The 18541-nt window shown below is 47.8% G+C and overlaps 3 protein-coding genes across 9 annotated transcripts; 2 read left to right on the top strand and 1 right to left on the bottom strand.

Moving 5' to 3' along the window:
- The first annotated feature begins 1522 nt into the window (after positions 1–1522).
- On the top strand, positions 1523–9797 carry DEDD (death effector domain containing). 6 transcript variants are annotated; one of them, XM_031937420.1, is made up of 5 exons: positions 1523–1676; positions 6881–7268; positions 7484–7591; positions 7938–8084; positions 8630–9797. In XM_031937420.1, exons 2-5 carry the CDS (start codon positions 6944–6946, stop codon positions 9004–9006), a joined length of 957 nt encoding a protein of 318 aa, XP_031793280.1. In that variant the 5' UTR covers positions 1523–1676; positions 6881–6943; the 3' UTR covers positions 9007–9797. The 6 variants fall into 6 exon arrangements, with proteins under 6 accessions (XP_031793280.1, XP_031793282.1, XP_031793283.1 ...); XM_031937422.1 differs by lacking the exon at positions 1523–1676 and adding an exon at positions 1786–1825; XM_031937423.1 differs by lacking the exon at positions 1523–1676 and adding an exon at positions 1814–1830.
- On the bottom strand, positions 9489–12815 carry NIT1 (nitrilase 1). 2 transcript variants are annotated; one of them, XM_031937418.1, is made up of 7 exons: positions 12726–12815; positions 12251–12361; positions 11692–11946; positions 11491–11594; positions 11015–11148; positions 10754–10879; positions 9489–10575 (listed from the first exon to the last, which is right to left on the bottom strand). In XM_031937418.1, coding segments are annotated over exons 1-7 (999 nt in total). In that variant the 5' UTR covers positions 12728–12815; the 3' UTR covers positions 9489–10308. The 2 variants fall into 2 exon arrangements, with proteins under 2 accessions (XP_031793278.1, XP_031793279.1); XM_031937419.1 differs by having other exon boundaries at positions 12251–12552; positions 12726–12807.
- A 63-nt stretch (positions 12816–12878) lies between these two features.
- On the top strand, positions 12879–18367 carry PFDN2 (prefoldin subunit 2). The gene is made up of 4 exons (XM_031937427.1): positions 12879–13046; positions 17432–17520; positions 17627–17750; positions 18074–18367. Exons 1-4 carry the CDS (start codon positions 12963–12965, stop codon positions 18248–18250), a joined length of 474 nt encoding a protein of 157 aa, XP_031793287.1. The 5' UTR covers positions 12879–12962; the 3' UTR covers positions 18251–18367.
- The last annotated feature ends 174 nt before the right edge of the window (positions 18368–18541 follow it).

Below are 18541 nucleotides of genomic sequence, written 5' to 3' on the forward strand. Positions count from 1 at the left end.
TTGAGTTTTTTCTTTCTTAAAGGTATGTTTTGGAAGACATTTTTTTCCCAGAATAAGACTTTCATACGTGTTAACAATTTGTTAATCAGTGAATCCACATTTTTTGATCATTTTCTCCAAAGTCTGAGGATACTTACCTGTCCGATCACTATCTTTGTACTTCATTTTTAGAAACAACCAACACTAGCAGGAAGTTTCTTGACTATGTTATATCCCTTGTCTTCTATTGCTATAAACTCGGCAATCCAGAATTTTTAGCCTGTCAGTTACACTAAAAGAGGAAATATACCATCGCAAGTTTCCATACACATACTTAAATGATACTGTTTCAGGGTCACTCACTTATTGTGTCGCTGTAGGTAGCAAAGCGGAAAAAGCCGATGCAACTTTGTCTTTCTTTTATTTCATCTCTGGGTTAATAGCATTTTGTGCTATAGATCCAAGCCTTCCAACACGTCTTGCCCTAGTTTAGAGTTCCGATGACTAGGTTCGCACTATTCTATGACATAAGCTACCTCTTCTAACACAGGAACAAGCTCCTTCTTTCTCTTTCCCTCTTTCTTCTGGTAGAGTTTCCATCTAGGGAGTAAAGCTAAGCGTTTCCCAGGATGCTCATTCATCCCTGATTCTGAAACTCCGCGCTACGGGTGGTCCAAGATGCTGAAGCGCTTAGTGGCCACAGCCTGGGCACTTGTGCGGGTTCCGGGTGGTGGGTAACTGAGGGGTCTCACCCCCCCTGGGGCATTAGGAGGACGTCCCCCTGTGTTTTAGGCAGGTGAGAAGGACGTGTTCCAACGGCTCACGTTTGATTAGGCACCGGGAAACCCGCGGTCACGCACTTTTCCCATGCCATGGAACTCTGAGAGCTCTGGAAGAAGGAAGCTGATGCCTTTGGGCAACTCTGCCTTATTTAAATCCAATTCACGTGAGAGCCCACACATCGTTACTCTCCCCAAAAACCAAAGCAAAACGAAATAAAAAACGAAGGCCCAATAATATTTTAAGAAAGGAGAGTGCAAAGGTTGTTATTAGTCTAGGGTTATACAGTGGGCTCGTATCCGACTCTGACGGGTTGGGGGCCACCAGCCTGGTTCTTGCCAGTCTTCTCAGACAGATGAACCTTTCCCTCTTTCCCGGGCTCCGCAGGTCCCGAGCCAGTTCCGCCCTTATTCGCAATGGCTGCTTTTTCCTATTCTCTCCCAGAGCAGTGAAGCCGGCATATGCCAGGCACAGTCTTTACCACTTTTTCCTCAGTTAACATGGCTACCCTCCCCAATTCCCTTCTACGGTCCCGAAGCCAAGGCCGCCAGGAACGCCCAACATTCCCAACTTGCCCCTACCAAAAATGGCCGCCGAGCCGCTAGACTTTTTACTTATTTTTGACGCCGGCGCCCCACGGGCGCCCGTCACTGCCAGGCCGCCCTCACTCAATATGGCTACCCATTCCCATTCTTCTTAATGGTGCCGAAGTCGCCGCAACCGCCCAGGTTACAGGCCGCGATTTCCCGGATGAAGCCACCCCCGCCCGTCTCCGTGCCCTCCCCCTTTCTCACGCCCGCGGCAGTGGCGGCGGTAGTGGCGGCGGCGGCGGCGAGGGCCCGGATGCTGCTCCGCGAGACGGGGCCCCGGAGAGGAGCTGATGGATCCAACATGGCGGCGCCTAGTCTGAGCCGAGAGTGAGGCCCGGGAGGGGGAACGGAGAGGGGCGGGGCCGGGAGGCGGTGGGCCCTGGGGGTGGGGAAGGGGAGGCGGTGACTACGGGCCTTACCCGGGGGAGCCGAGGGGAGGGAAGGGGAGGGGCAGAGACGGGTCGGGACGCCGTAAGGTGAGGTGAGGCGAGGGGAGGGGAGGGGGCAACCGTGGGTCCTGGGCGGGGCGCAGACCGGGAAAGAGGTAGGGGAGAAGCGAAGGGGAAGGGGAGGAGCTGAGCCGAAATAAACGCGAGGGAAGGCCGAGGGGGAATGTGGGGCAGAAGCTGAGGAGGAGTGTGAGGAGTCGGGCCGAGCAGGGGCTGGGGGCCAGAAGAGAGTTGGCCGTGGGGGAGGGAGTTGCCTTCGACTGGCGTCGGATGGGGAAAGGGCGAGGCTGGAGTAAAAGTGAGCTGGAGGGGGGGAGGGGGCGAGGCCGGGCCGGACTGGGGGAGGCGGAGGAAACGAGCCGGACGCGAGGCTGGCCGGACAGCGCCGGGGAGAGTTGGGCAGCGCCGGCCCGGACGGGCCCGGCAGCGCGGGCACCCCCGGGACGTGGCTCTGCCTGCTGGGAGAGGAAGCGAACAACTCTCGGACTTTCGCGGGAGCTCCCCAGTTTCGTGTCCCTGGGCTGTGTGGGAAGGGGGGAGGGAGGTGGAGGGGACAGCCCGTTGCGGAAGAAGAGTACTTTTGTATTTTTTAAGTCAAAAAACAAAATCAACAAGGAGCGGAGCAAGGAGGCTGTCATTGCCGGGTTGGGATTTCTTGGGGGAAAGGAGGTTGCTGGAGGGGGGAGACCAAAACTGGACAGTCATTGTCTAGGACCACAGGCCCATTAAATGAGTCTCTCCATCTCCCCCTTTCGTGCTGATGCTGTGTCAGGGAAGGAGTGGTCACTATGTATCTGTAGAAATGCGGACAGCCTAGCGCCCGGTGACATTTTTGGCATCTGAGTATTGCAGCCCCAGTAGAACACTTGCGTGTCACGTAAGGGGCAGAGGTTCTAACAAGAGACAGCGTGTCCTGTATTTCTACGGGAGTTGTCTCACCCCTTGTTAGAGATAGAGGAAACAGCTGGATCTTCAGATTAGCCACTTAATCCGCCCAATTCTGGGGAGGAGGGGGGGTGGAGGAGTGGGAAACAGTCAGCTAGAGTCGTTGCACAACGTAAACAGAAACTGGGGAAGCGGGGAAATACGGGGGGGGGGGGGAAATATGGGCTGAAGTGTCATTCTTACATTTCAGTATAAACTATGTTCAGTTTTCCCAGCAGTCGCTGAACTTGTAACCTCTGCCCAAGTTTCTGTCAAGGAGCCCACGGGGAATTCGGTTTTGTGGAGGGGAAATCGTTGCTAGGATGCCTGAAGGCATTTCATAGGTCCCTAATCTTAGGAGTAGGTTATTTCAGTGAAATAATTCTTAGGTTTGTTTCTGTGGTCTTTGGGAAAGCATGTATGGCTCCGACTGTGTCAAGGTTCTGTTAAGAAATAGAACTGACTCGTGTTTTGCTGCTATATTTGAATATGATTGCTAGAATGGGGAAGAAAAGCTTCTTGCATAGGTGGTCTAATACTCTTCCATTCAGGGAAAAGGAATTAGCGAAGGAATAGTGGCTTTTTTTTTTTAATCTTAATGGGATACTCCTTTGGGAAAACCTTATGTTTCAGATGTTGGGGACAATGGTACTTACTTCCAGATTGATGATGACTAAAGATATGTTTGGATGATTCCTAAATCAGCTTGGAGAACTCTGGTTATTGTTGATTCTTTTGATAGGAGATAACAGGAAATGTTCACTAAAGGCCACCCCATTGTGTCTGATGGCTCAGTCTCCTGATCCACTCTAGATATCATGCCCACAGATTCTTATTAACACCAGCCCAGCTTTGGGGGAGGAGGAAAACTTTGAGTTTGGGAAGTTCCTGGAATATTCACTTTAAGTCATTTGACAGTTTGTCAGATATCAAGATTTTTTTGTCTTTCTCTTTGAAATGGAGCATTCTTTCTCTTTCTTTAGATAATGAGATTTAAGTCTCATTCACTTTTTTCCACCTCACTGACATAGGGATCTGAGTGGCAAGTAGGTTGAGAGGGGACAAGTTGTACTAATTGGGCAAACTCCTGCAACCTTTTTATGAAATGGTGGCCTATTTCAAATGCAATTTGTCAGACAGTCTCTGGTCACCCACCATGACCTGGTGGACTTTGGGAACTTTATAACCGAGGGTCCCCCCCTCCCCTCCCATTCTGTTCCCTGAAGTAAATCAGTGAAGAATAACTCTGTCTTAGTCTGCAATGATGACTAGAATAAAGATTGAAATTAATGTCAGGGGGGTTGATCTGTGGTCCCAGAACAGGATTCATGCCATCCCTCTTCAGACTTGTCTGACTAGCTGATTGTGAGGCCACCACCTGCTATTGGCTGAATGGCTTTAGGGTCCTTATCATAAGACCTCAGTTTCCTCCTCTGTAACCTATGCAATTTCTCCCAAGTCTAAATCTGTATGATCTTTTGATCTAGGGCTTAATATGGTTATTATTTTCTGGAATTTGAGGAAATTATTATCAAAATGCTTTGAGTCTGGAGAATTCAGAAGGATCTTAGACTTCTCCCTCACTGTTACTCTCGCATGACTGCAGTGCTTCTCCTGGGTCTCGTATTCTGCTAGCAAGCCAGGGAGGTAGGGGAACTGCAGACTGTTGTATTTGCTTATGGAAAAATTCAGGACTCAATCAGGCCATTATCTGAATTGGGGACACTTGAGGAAACCAATTCTGATTGATTAGAAGTGAGGTGTTTACCTGTCTAGCTGTCTAACTTCTGGTTCTCGCGGGAAGTTAAGTGTGTTACTCTTAAAAGGCTGTTTTATGACCAGCCAAAAGCAGAAAAACTTTCTGCTATCCCTGTCTGGAGGAGAGTTGGCGGTGTGAAATTGAGGTGAAAAAGATCTGGCTTGTGGATACATGACTAGACTGTGGAGTCATAGTAAAAAGAATGATGAACTAGAAGTTATGGTATCTATTTTGATTCCTAACTTGCTATAATTCTGGGTAAGAATGTCTTTAGACTTATTTTAATATCTATAAGATAAACACAGACTAGATGATTATCCCTATAACAAGATCTATGTGACTGATTCTGTGCGACAGTTTTTTCCAGGGTTTTCCAGGCCCTTTTGTGTGTTTGGGAGTTGGAGCAACTAAGCTCTCAAGTTTTGGTTTGGGCCATTCCTCTCAAATTGATATTTCTAGTGGAATACCAAATTCTCTGGCTACTGGTGGTTCTCCTTTTCTTAGAGAACAGTCCCAGTGTTCCCCTCTTTATTTCTGGACTTTCTGAAACAATAATAAAGGTCAAGGCAGGTCTTACTAATCAGAATCCTAGTCATAGTTTTTCCTCTAAGACCCTTAGTAAAGCACCTCTGGTGGAAGAGCCATTTGTTAATTCCTTTACAGGTCTTAGGACTTAAAATTTTTGATGTAAAAAATAAGTAGAGTGGCCTGTTCTTTTATTAAAGAGGCTATTTTTGGGTTTTACTATAGTAGATAAGGCTATTAATGGTGCTGTGTCTAGATTATAAGCAGCATATTAGTGACAGGGTTGGTTTGATACATTGGTTTGATACACAGAAACCTGTGTTCTGTGTTGGGACTCGATTTTCAAATGTGTTACTTGATTTATATGGGCTCCTGTGTCACAAACTCACAGAAGCAGCTTTACTAGAGAAAGTCAGAACACTTGAGAATTTCCCCTGCTCTAATTGAAGACGGCTCACTTTGGACTGCATGGATAAATTCTTTCAAGTTTACTTTCTTTTTCTTTTTTTGCTGAAGCAATTAAGGTTAAGTGACTTGCCCAGGGTCACATAGCTAGGAAATGTTAAGTGTTTGAGGTCAAATTTGAACTCGGGTCCTCCTGACTTCAGGGCTGGTGCTCTTTCCTTTACTTTCTAGTCCATCTATTTATACATGTGGCTTATACCAAGAGGAGTAAAGTGATTACAGGCAGAGACAGCTAGGTCTTCTTGGGTTCCTAAAAGTTTACTCCTGCTGAGAGATTTTTTCTTCTAGAAAAAGGCAGGTAAGGTGAAAAGATAAAAAGGCCGTTCTAAGTAAATCTTTTGTCCCTGCAATCTCACAGGCAACAACTGTGACAGATAGCCTAGCCACCTTTGTGTACATTCCTCTCAAAACTATGATGTAGGTTAGGGCTTTATGATCTAACTAAGCCTGGGAGAAAAAGTCAGTTCTTTGACCTCTAGACCTGCACAAGATACTCCAATCTTCCAACTTGGGAGTATTTTCACCAGCTATCTTTCATGCTTAGAATTCTCTACTTCCTGTCTTCTCACTTCCTTCAAGTCCCAGGTAAAATGCAACCTACAAGAAATCTTTCTTAATCCCCCTTCATGCCAATCCCTTCTATTTATTTTCCAATTTATTCTGTATATATCTTGTTTGTACAATGTTCTTATAATGTTCTTTTCTTTAAAAGTAGAAACTGTCTTTTGTACTTTGTAATTTTGTAAATTTGTAACTTTGTACAGTGCCTGGCATATAGTAAGCACTTAATGCTTGTTGACTGACTTTAGGACAAATTAGGTTTCAGGCAGGAGAGAAGATGCTTAGATTGTAAGTGAGGAGGGCTTATGTTGATTATCAATGCCAATTGAAATTCTCTACCAGAGTAGATGTTGTACTTGAGCTCTGATTCTGCTGTCAATTGTTAGCCAAGTGAATTTCCCCAATTTCATTCACTTCTCCAAGCCTGGTTTTCCTAATCTACAAAATGAGATTTGACAAGATAACTTCTAAGGTTTCTTCTGTAACTAAAGTTTTGTGACTCATTACATCTGGTGCAGCTTTTTTTATTTCATGAAGTAGGGGAATGGAATAATTTTGGTGCTAGAACTAGAACCCAGGTTTTTCTAGCTTCTTTCTGGTGAACTGAATCAGTATGAGAAGGGATACTTCTGGTAGGAGATGACAAGTGGGATGTGGGTGGGAGAATGATAGTGATTCTTGAGGGCATCTCTTCTAGGAACACGACACTAAAATGGCCACCAAATGCTAGTTTAGGGGGAAGATAAACTGCTTCCTATCTTCTGGATGGATTTCAAAGCTGTGGGAACTGTTCCTGGTAAGGACAGACACGGAACTCCAATTCACGGAGGCTCCCCTTGTTGTTACAGCACGCTGAGGAGTGTAGCGAGTGAGCAGAGGCTCCGGAGAGTGGAGTGCGCCTGAGCCCTGGCATGGCGGGGCTAAAGCGTCGGGCCAGCCAGGTGTGGCCTGAGGAGCGGGGAGAGCAGGAGCACGGGCTCTACAGCCTGCACCGCATGTTCGACATTGTGGGAACCCACCTGACGCACCGCGACGTGCGTGTCCTCTCCTTCCTTTTTGTGGACGTCATTGATGACCATGAGCGGGGCCTCATCCGGAGTGGACGGGACTTCTTGTTGGCACTGGAGCGCCAGGGCCGGTGTGATGAGAGTAACTTTCGGCAGGTGCTGCAGCTGCTGCGCATCATCACGCGACATGACCTGCTGCCCTACGTCACGCTCAAGAGGAGGCGGGCTGGTGAGGGGTTTACTGGGAGCCGGGAACATGGGGGTCAAGGAAGGAGTTCATGAGGGACTGGGGAGGAATGGCACCAAGGCCTGGGGTCTGAGTCTTGCCCAAGGAAACAAATGGATGAGAGTGGCCTCAAGTCCTTAGTGCAGGATAGATGGGTGTGGGTGTATGTGTCCCATCTTTCCCTGAATGACTTACTTTTCTTCTCTCCCCACACACAGTGTGCCCAGATCTTGTAGACAAATACCTGGAGGAAACGTCAATCCGTTACGTGACCCCCAGAGCCCACAGTAACCCAGAGCCGGGACCTCCCCAAACCCCTAAATCAGGTGAAGAGATGTAGCTGTCCTTTAGTTCCTCTAATTAAGAGGATTCTAGTCTTATTCTATGCCTAATTTCCAAAACCAGGTGAAAGGATACTGACTTCTCCCCTTCCGGCCCACATAAAGCTAAGGGGATGCCCCTAATATACTCTCTGCTGTTCCTTTTAGGTTGCGTGGATTACTTTAAAATGTTTGATGGCTGTTCTCTCCCCCCTTCACTGTCACTTTCTACTAATTCTGTCTCCTCCCCTCCTTCCCAAAGAGTTAAGCATCAATTTATTTGCAGTCCCATAAATTTGATAGTGGAATAGATGAGTATGGGACTATTATTTACTCCCCTTTTTCCCACCAGTGCCTCCCCACTATCCTGTGGTGTGCTGCCCCAATGCTGGCCAACAGATGTGCATCAAACGGCCGGCTCGAGGGAGAGCCACTCTTATAAGTCAGCGGAAGCGCCGGAAGTCTGTGACACCAGACCCCAAGGAGAAACAGACTTGCGGTAAGAGAGCTACAGTGTGACCCAGGCAGAGAGCTACTGAGAGTGAAGTTATTCTTCCAGAAAGCAGAGCATATTTTTTTCTCCGATAGATTGGGATTTTGAAAGTGGTTGAGGGGATGAACCTTTCCCTCATTCTTTTAGAATGACCCTGAATTAATTTCAGGGTATAGTACCCCAAAGATTCTCCCTGCTAAGTTTTCTGTCCAAGGGGCAAAAAAGAGTTAAAGTAATTTGAAGTGTGACTAACAGTCTATTTAATGTAGAAAAAATTCACTCCCACATCTCCAAATTGGTTTGATTTGGAGGTGATATGGTCTTATTGTCTCCCCTTACTAGAACTCTTTTCTTCCCTGCCTTTTCCTTTAGGCCTAAGAATGGGCTAACAAATTTGGAGGTATATAAGATATGTATAGAAAAGCCACAAGGGAACTCTACCCTGGAGAGAAATTACTATTACCTAACTTTAGTGTCTTGGTCTTTCACCCCTATTTATTGATCTCTTCCACCAGGCTATGGACTAAGTACTCACCTTTTTTTTCCTATAGACATCAGGCTTCGGGTGAGGGCTGAGTACTGCCAGCATGAGACTGCTCTGCAGGGCAACGTCTTCTCAAATAAGCAGGACCCACTTGAACGCCAGTTTGAGCGTTTCAACCAGGCTAACACTATCCTCAAATCCCGGGACCTGGGTTCCATCATCTGTGACATCAAGTTCTCTGAGCTCACCTACCTCGATGCCTTCTGGCGCGACTACATCAATGGCTCCCTCCTGGAAGCGCTCAAAGGTGTCTTCATCACAGACTCACTTAAACAGGCCGTGGGCCATGAGGCTATCAAGCTGCTGGTGAATGTGGATGAGGAGGACTATGAGTTGGGCCGACAGAAACTCCTGAGGAACTTGATGCTGCAGGCACTGCCCTGACCCTCCTCTCACTTTTCACAAACTTGGGGCCTTGGCTTGGCACCCACCTCTGGAATTCACAGTTTGGGGTTTTCTCCACACCCCTCCTGTCACCTTCCCCCCCCCCCCTTCTTTTTTAAAGGAAAAGACAAAAAAGTGGAAGTTTGTCTCCCCATCCTCTCTCCCACCCACCGACTTCCATAAGCCTGGGAATCAAGCCTGGGTAAGGAAGAAGCAGTCTTGTCTCAGAGTGCTCTGTGGAACTGCTGCTGAAGTGGTTTGAGGGGTTAATAGGAGGCTCTCTCAATTGTCCTCAGGCTTCAGGAGGGCTAGTTTTGTTTTTTGTTTTGTTTTGTTTTGTCTGAGAAACCAAAGGGCTGTGGTGTGAGAGCTTGCAGGAGAGAGGTAAGAGTCAGGATTGCATCACAGGTATTACCACCCATTCCCTCCATCCTGCTGAGTTTGTAAGGAAAAAGTTGAACAATGATTTTTTTAAGGTATGGCCTCCTCACTTGCTCACTCCTGGCCCCTGGTGCTTCCCTCTTTCTCCCCCCTCTCCCAGGGATAGAGGTTAGGGGCTCTTTTCCTAGTCTGGGTCCCTCATTTTCCCTGTCAGCTCCTCTTCTAGGAAGCAGTGAGAAGGGAGGACTGGGGCAGCCCGAGAACCCCTTGTCTGTGCACTCTTGTGCACAAGTGCCTGTATGTATGCAGGATGGGGGGAAGGGTTGCTGGTAGCCCACACTCCCAAAGAAAGGAGTGTGTGGCATTTTTCCTTCCATGTTCAAGTGAAAATAAATGTATCCTGCAGCCCATTCCCATCTCTTGTTGTCTGGCTTGGGTTGGAGTCAGAGCTGGGAAATCCCCTTGAGGCTTGTCCAAGTACAACCTCTCTCTTAGTCTTCAATGTTTGAACAGCCCTATTTCCCTACTAATATTGAAGAATGGGCTGGGACAAACGTAATTTCAGCACTTGTTTTGACAGATAATGAATAGTCCTACTTGCCATTATGGTCTAGTATTTTTGTTGCTACACTGGTTCCCTTACCCCCAAAGGAGTTGTCGAAACTTGGGACTTCATGACTATATTTTTTCATTGTCAGTGCTACTCAGACCTTGGTGTGTAGCTTTAGTTTTCATAGAATTGTGATTTAAGAGCCTATTTATATGCAACTAAAATCTGAGTCCATCTCAAGCTTTACAACAGGTTGAACCTGTATGCCACAAAAGAAAGGGAATAGAGGTTCTTCAATAGCTTGGGGTCCTGCCTCCAAGCCACAGATCCTCACTGGCCCAAAATAGGACCCTGGTTCATTTGAGTAGACGTCAAGGATCTGAGCGACCCAAATTGCCATACAAGTCAGGTCTTCGGTGCTGGGCCACAGGCATATGCAGGCGTACCTGACGCAAATAGGCCAGGTCAATATGGGCAAGGCAGAGGCCTGGCCCCTCAGAACAGCGGGCTACCACAACTCCCCAGGGGTCCACCACCATACTGTGTCCATAACTCCCTCTTTTTTCATGGTGCTGTCCCCATTGTGCTGCAGCAATCACATAGCACTGTGTCTCTATGGCCCGAGCACGGAGCAGAACCTGGGGCGAGAAAGAAAACGGATGAAATAAATTTCAGCATCTGGTGAAAAGTGGGAACGAGAAGAGCAGTGACCTATAGAAATAATGTTCCCCTAAATCAGTTCTGAGAGATAGTCATGAGAAGCTAGGAAAGAAATACAGCATGTCTATGTATGGCTATATATTGGCAGGTTCTTACCTCCCAGTGAGCTGGTCCTGTGACTGAGCCAAAGGCTGAAGGATAGGTGAGAATTTCAGCACCATCCTGGGCTAATGCAAGGGAAAGCTCTGGAAATCGCAAGTCATAGCAAATGGCCAGGCCTACCTGGAATGGAGAGTAGGATATTTAGCTTCTCTGGTACAATCGCCACTCTTCATACTATTCCACTGTTTTCTTGCCCCCTCCAATGTATTTCCATTCCTTTTCCCCACTTTTACCCTCCCTTCCCTCCCTGCCAACCTTGCCAGCTGGTGTACTGACAGGTGACCCAAGAGTGGGCCCAGGTATAGTAGAGTTGCTCTCACACATGGATCCCTGTCCTGGGAGCTCCACATCACAGAGGTGTGTCTTCCTATATGTGGCCACAATAGAGCCTTGGGAGTAGAAGAGGAATACTCTGCTGATGATTCTATATTCCCTCCTGTTGCCCCAGATCAGGAGCTGCTTATAGTTAGGAACCAGAAGCACAGATATTACATTGACAAGGTGTATGATTGTTTTATTTTTTTAGGAGAGTGAGGGAAGAAAGAGGGACAAAAGAGAGCAGAGGCAATACAACTGGTGAATGACCTTGAAGGCTTGGCAAATTATCTCCAAGGTCTCAGGCAAGAAAAGTGCAAGGGAATGAAGTTGGCGTCTAAAAACCAGATTGTAAGAATGCAACTCAAAAGGGCAGGAAAGGGTTAATAGAGAAAGTTAGGGACTTAAAGTCTTACCCTTACTGTCTAGGAGCACGTGACAATTATAAATGCGCTGAGTCTGCTCCCAATCTTGGCCACGTTCATGAAAACCACCAAGGGATATCCAGAGCCCACATTCCCTGCAGATAAAGCAAAAGACCACCCTTGTCAGAACTCCGTTTCTGTCAGTCAGCTGAACCTCCTAGCCCAGTGCTGCGCTTGTGCTACCTTCCATACCTGGCGAGTTGGGCATACCGACTCACGAGATCCCCGCCCAGTGGCTCAGACAGCTTAAGTGTCTCTGCTGGGTCCCGAGCAATGAAGTCGAAGGCCTCGGGCAGGAAGGCCAGGCAGGCACCTAACTTGGCAGCCTCCCGAACCAGACCTGAGCAGGCTGCAAAGGTCTGTTCCTTATCTGGTGTTGACGTCACCTGGCACACAGCTACCAGGGGCAAATTTCGAGAAGGGGAAGAAACGGCCATGGTCCCAGCCCTGTGAGAAACGGGAGGCTCAGACCTCAGGCCCCACAAGGGAAGAGCCTCAGGTGCCACTGGACATTCTCCCTTCAGTCACGGTGCCCCCCCATAGTGAATGTCTCTTCTCCCCCCACCCCTTCCCCAGGCCTCAGCCGGCCCTAAAACGGGCAGCAGGAACAGTGGGTGACTTTGTGAAAAGAAAGCTGTGCGGACGCACAGATGAGCCGCGGCTGCTGCTGTACGTGAGCGCTGGGCGGTTGGGAATGCTGTCCCCCGCTCTCCCCCCTTCCCTGATCCGCAGCAGGCGGAGCGGGCATTACCTGTTGCGCCCGGTGCCCGCTGGGCCACGACGCCGGCAGAGGCCGGGCAGCCCGACTCCAGAAGGAAGCAGCGACCAGCCCTTTCTCGGCGTCCGCAGGCCAGAGCTCAGCCTAGGGAAGACCAGAGTTCTGGGACCCTCTCACTGCTCTAGAACGCGCAGGGGGCCCTCCGGGAGCACCTCCCGGCTCCTAGCTAAGCTCCGCGGGAGGCGCCCTCGGGCACGCTGCGGCGCCGGACCCCGCGGGCCTCCCTCGGCACTGACGCAGGACGAGTCTCCTCTCCCTGCGGAGCAGCGCGATCCCTAAGGGGCAAGAAAACCGTCCCCACGTTCCGCCTCTGCAGCCACTTCCCAGACCCCTACCCCTTGCCCGATATGCACTGCCCTGACCCAGCTCGACCTTTCCCCCTCCCACAGCCCTCCCCGGGGTGGGACGTTCTGGCCCAAACTGTGGAAGCCACAGAGTGGGGTCCTACATGGAGCCGGAGTCGGGGGGGTGGGGGGTCCGCGGCTGCCTCTCTCGCCTCCCGCCCTAAGGTCTAGAGGATTTGAGGCCATGGGGCACCCGGAAACGTCGGGCCCGCCCACCGGAAGTGCCCCAAACCAAGATGGCGCTCCAGGCACCAGGATCTGGAGGCCGAGGCGTCCGGACGTGACGCACGAGGAGGCGAGTATTGGGCTTATAGGGCCCTACACCTAGCGGGCGGGTAAAGATGGCGGAGAGCAGCAACCGGGGCAACAAGAGTAGCGGCAGCGGCGCTGCCAGCACGGGCAAGGGGGCAGTGTCGGCGGAGCAGGTAAGCGGCGCTGCCCGCACGGCGACCGCGGCCCCTGGTGGGGGCCTGGGGGCGGGGCCTGTAGCACGTGCGGTACCCTCCGCTGCAGCCCGGGTTCGCCGGGCCACGGCCCCATCGTGGGCAAGCCCGGGCCCCCCGCTGCAGAGGGAGAGGGCACTGCGGGGGGCGCGTCTGTGCGCTGAGCTTGTGGGCAGGGCGGCGGGCTCAGGGAGCAGCCCCCGGCCCCATCCGGGCCTCTGCGTCCAGGGTCTTCCCCAGCTCTCAGCGAGCGAGTCGGGGAAAGGACCGGGGACTTCATGGAGAGGACAGGCCCCTCCCTGGGAAGGGCCACGTGAAGCCTGAAATCCACCAGGCCCGGCAAACGCCCAGGCTTGCAGTCCGTGGCCGAGCTTGTCGGGGCGGATTTCGCAGGATTCCACGCTGCCCCTCTGACAGTTGGTGCTTGGGCCAGGTTAGTGTGAGCCTGAGCTCTGCGGTCTGCCCCCTGCTGTGCGGCAGGAAGTGCCCCACGGGCACGACCCGCGAGAAGAGCGAGAGTAACACCCCAAAGTCTGAGACTCGCCGGGCGTGGGAAATGTATTCCAGAACACCTGCCATGCGGTGACTGGGATAGTGTCCCCTGCTTGATGTAAATGTGTGACCTGTTGCGACATGTTTTACCTAAAAATTAGGACTTCTGGCCCCCCAAAATATGTAAATGTAAAAAAAAAAACCCAGCTATTTAAATTTGTTAATTTAAATCTTTAAAATTTGTTATTTGTAAAAGTGATTTTTGAGGCAGCTAGATGGCTCAGGGGACATTCTGACCCTGAAGTCAGGAGCACCTGAGTTCAAATTTGACCTTAGGCACTTAACTAGAGGTGTGACCCTGGACAAGTCACTTAACCCCAGTTGGGGGGGGGGGCGGGTCAAAGGACGGGGGGAAGTGATTTTTGCTCCTGATCATTTCATATTGCAATTTAAGAGGGTACTTCTTTTGGCTGGTTCTGATTTTCTTTGAAGTCAATATTTATTGAGAATTTGGAGTAGGTGGGAGGGTGTCCACAGAGCACCCACTTGTAAAGAATATAGAAGATACAGAGTCAGGGATTACTCGGTCTGCAGATGAAGTCTCAGGAGCAGTTAGGAGTAAATTTGCCTTCCCAGTGTTCCTCAAGGAGGACTTTGAATTTGCATCATTATAAGCTGCTGTCCCCTCATGCTGGAACTCATTCCCCTTCAAAGTTCCAGCTCTACCTTCTAAATAACAACAGTGATGATTATTTCCTTTAGTTGGAGTCATTTTCAACTATTTGTGACCTTGTGGACCATAGCATACAGGTACTATCTGTGGTTTTCTTGGCAAAGATCCTGGAGTGCTTTGCTAATTTCTTCTCCAGTGTCTTAGGGTTCAGTAACTAGTAGGTATCTGAGGCTGTATTTGAACTCAGGTCTTCCTGATCCAGATCCAGTGATCTATTCACTGAGCTGCATTTATATAGTGCCTACTCTGTGTAGGCACTATGCTGGTTATTTTACAAGTATCATTTGACATGATTGGGATCAGGCTGGATGTCAGTTCAGTTCTTCCTCATTGCAGGCCTAGCACTCTTTACTGATCACCGTACTACTGCCTTCTCCCCAAAATTCTCTTGTATTTCTGTTTATCTTTATATATGTATATGTTGGGAGTGTCCCCATCTATACATGCCTCCCCTAATAAAATGTAAGCTTCAGAGCAAGAAATACTTAGTTTATGTGTCAGTCAATAAACATTTATTAAGCACCTATTACATGCCTGGCACTGTGATATGCTCTGGGGATGAAAAAAAGCCTCAACCCTCTATGAATCCCCCGCAAAAAAAAACAGCATAAAAACCTAGTCCCTGCCCTCAATGAGCTTATAGTCTTGTGAGGGAAAACAAAGTGCAAATGAATGTACACAAAAAAGCTAAAGAGAAGATAAATAGGAGTGATGGCACCGGAATTAATAGTATTTGGGGAAGCCTTCCCATAGGTGGTTTGATTTTAGTTTAGGAACCTACAGGGGGCCAGAGAAGCCAGAAGGTACAAATGACAAAGAAGAGCATTCCAGGAATAGGGGACAGCTAGAGAAAATGCCTTGAGCCAAGATGAACATCTTGTTTAAGAAACAGCCAAGAGACCAGTATTCCTGGAATGAAGACTATATGGTGTAAGAAAACTGGAAAAGTCAGAGGGGACTAAGGGCTTTGAATGCCAGAGGACTTTGTATTTGTTCCTAGAGGCAACATGAAGCCACTGGAATCTTGAGTAGGAGAGTAATGAAGTTAGACCTGCACTTTTAAGAGAATCTTTTTTTCTTTCTTTCTTAAAAAAGCTTACCAGCTAACCACCTTTTAAACACCCAGTATGACCATGTCAGGTAAACTCCCTACTCAGTAAAGTCCATTGGCTTTCTGTTACTTTTAGTATCTGATATAAAATCATCTTTGGCTTATAAAACTTTGAAACCTGACCTCCTATTTCTGTTTATAGTTTATTCCAAATACCTATGATTCAGGGACATGGGCCTTCTTGCTGGCTCCTTACACATGTCATTGTTTCCTGCCCCTCACTTGAAATGTTCCTCCCTCATCACTTCCACTTCCCAGCATTCCTAACATTCCTGGCTTCCTACTCAGCTCAAATCCCACTTTCTGCTAGCTTTTCCCTATCTTCCCTCCCCCCTTTCTTCTGAGATTGATTTATATGTATATTTGTTTTAGGTGTATACTCATTTGGATGTAGTCCATGCTAGAAAATATGAGAACAGTATGGTGTCAGGGAAAGGGAAATGAGAATTTGGATTGGAATATGGAAAGGAAGACCACAGTAGCAAAGATCATTTGTAGATTGGAAATTCTGAGAGCAGAGTTTAATATCCCTTAAGAGTTAGTATTGAATTATTTGTTGGCTTAAAACCATTTTCAGCTAAGATTTTGAATAGTTGCCTATCTATGCCTGTCTATGAATGGCTAAAATTCTCTACTCTTAACAAACCTAAACTGATTTGGAATGGCATCTGATTCAAAATTCAACTTAGAAGCATCCCTGATCCTCACTAGTTAACAAGAGTAATTAAATATCTAACTTCCTTTAGTTGCTTTAACTTCAAGGGTTCAGGGATTGGTTTTATTTCACAAAATACTACTTTTTGAGTGTATACTCAGAAAATGTTATCTTCTCAGGTGAGTAGATTAAATCATTTGTATTCACACAGGAAGACAGTCATTTGGATTTTGTTGGAGTCCAAGTTGGCCAATCAATATTTATTAAGTACCTACGATATCTGATACCATGCTAGATGCTAGATATTCGAAATTCAAGCAATACCTGCCTTATTTTCTAACAAAGTTGACAGCATACACCTGTATGTAGACATGAAACCTGGGAGAGAGAGAAGGCACTAGGAATCCAGGGCATCAGGAAAAGACTTATGCAAAAGTCAATGATTGAGCTGAACCTTGAAGTAAACTAAAGATTCCAAGGGGGGAGTGGGCATGTTAGTAGAGAATTCATTCCAAGCAGAGGAAATAGCCAGTGCCAAGGGGCATGGAGACAAGAAACTGTTAGGGGTGACAACCACCATGAAGGCCAGTTTGGTTGGATCATATGAAAGGAAGTAATGTACAGTAAGGCTGGAAGGGTAAAATGGGGTCAAATTATGAAGGGCTTTAAATGCCAAAAGGAGGTATATTTATATAGCATTGGATTTATTGAATGAGGGTCGGATTGTGCCACATTGTCACATTTGAGCTTAGAAATTTCGTTGGCAGCTGTGTGAAGGATGAATTGGCATGTTGAGAGACTGAGGTATAGTGACCAGCTAGGTCATTTTCTGGGGCAGCAGAGGCCACTAGAGTATTTTAAGTAGCAACTAAGGAGATTCTGATATATTATTGCACAGTGAGTGAGGCATCAAAGGTAGGGAATTCTATAAGGCTAAGTTAGTTGCTATGTTCTTTTCTCTAGTTGTAAGATTAGAGAAGAAAGTGGGTCTTGCTAGGAAAGATTATAGGGAAGGGTAGAAGATTGGACACTGAATTAATATGCTCAGGTCAGGGTTTGGACTACTCTTTTTCTAGTTTATAGTCTCAGTCCTAGATAGTAAGTATAGAGAGTACAAGCCCAGGGAACAGCATTATGTGAGGAAATCAGCCGTACCTGTTGTGCGTACATGTGCCAATGTTAATACTTGTCCTGGCCATCTCTGTATTTTCTGTACATGTAGGAATCATCCCCCAAGGGAAGACTATTTCAGACAAGGATAAATGAGGCCAAGTTAGAACTCTTGATTTGTACTTCTTTTCTCTACATGTATACTGCCACCTAAGGAACCATCTCCATAGGGTTCTTTCCCTCACCTTATCTCTCCTCTTCCCTAGGTGGTTGCTGGCTTCAACCGCCTTCGACAGGAACAGAGGGGCCTGGCATCCAAAGCAGCTGAGCTGGAAATGGAGTTGAATGAACACAGGTGAGAGGTCTGGGGTAAGAAATAAGGAAGAGTTGGGGGAGGGGGTAAAGGGGGAGTCTATGCTGTGTTGGGGCTCTACCTCAGACCTTTCTCCTTCCTACCCTAGCCTAGTGATAGATACACTGAGAGAAGTGGATCCAACCCGGAAATGCTATCGAATGGTTGGGGGGGTTCTGGTGGAGCGAACTGTCAAAGAGGTGCTGCCTGCTTTGGAGGGTAACAAGGAACAGGTAAGGGGAGTGGAGGGGAGATGGGAAGAGGTTAAAAGTTAATATGAATTCATGGAGTAAAAAGGACTTTTGGTCAAAGCCAGCATCAAAGTATCTCTTGAGTTAGGTCCATTCTTTTTATGGGCTTTGAAACCAAGCTGGGCTCTGGGAGGAAGTAGGGCAACAGTGGTCTTATTTCTTTTTCTCAACTCATCAGTTGGACTGCTCAGTCTTGGCTAGAAGCAGCCATTGAGGTGACATTTCTCCTTGACTTCCCTTATAAACAGTTTATTAACAAATAGAGACTATCAGTATTCTCATTTAATCCGAATTCTCACCTCCAGATTCAGAAGATCATTGAGACACTGACCCAACAGCTTCAAGCAAAGGGAAGGGAGTTGAATGACTTCAGGGAGAAACATAATATTCGACTAATGGGCGAGGATGAGAAGCCAGCGGCCAAGGACAATGGGGAGGGGTCTGGGGCCAAAGCCAGCTCAGCTGGTGTACTGGTCTCCTAAGAATCAAAACCTTTGTCACGTTTTTCTCCCATGCCTCTTACATATACCCTTTATTATTATTTTTCTTTGTTGCTGCTCTTGTAATATTTTTGTTAAATAAATGGTTTGGTCTCAATGCCCAGTTGTCTGGGCTTTCTCCTGTACTATTGATAAAATTTGAGAATAGGGACAAGCTCTACTCAAATGAATTATACAGATACCCAGTGGTTCTTTACTTTGGGCTTTAAACTCAGAATGTCACCAGTAGGACTTTTTACAACCCTTCCCCACCCAACTGTACCCCACCTCCCA

This window comes from Sarcophilus harrisii, chromosome 4 (assembly GCF_902635505.1).
Source record: "Sarcophilus harrisii chromosome 4, mSarHar1.11, whole genome shotgun sequence".
Taxonomy (NCBI): domain Eukaryota; kingdom Metazoa; phylum Chordata; class Mammalia; order Dasyuromorphia; family Dasyuridae; genus Sarcophilus; species Sarcophilus harrisii.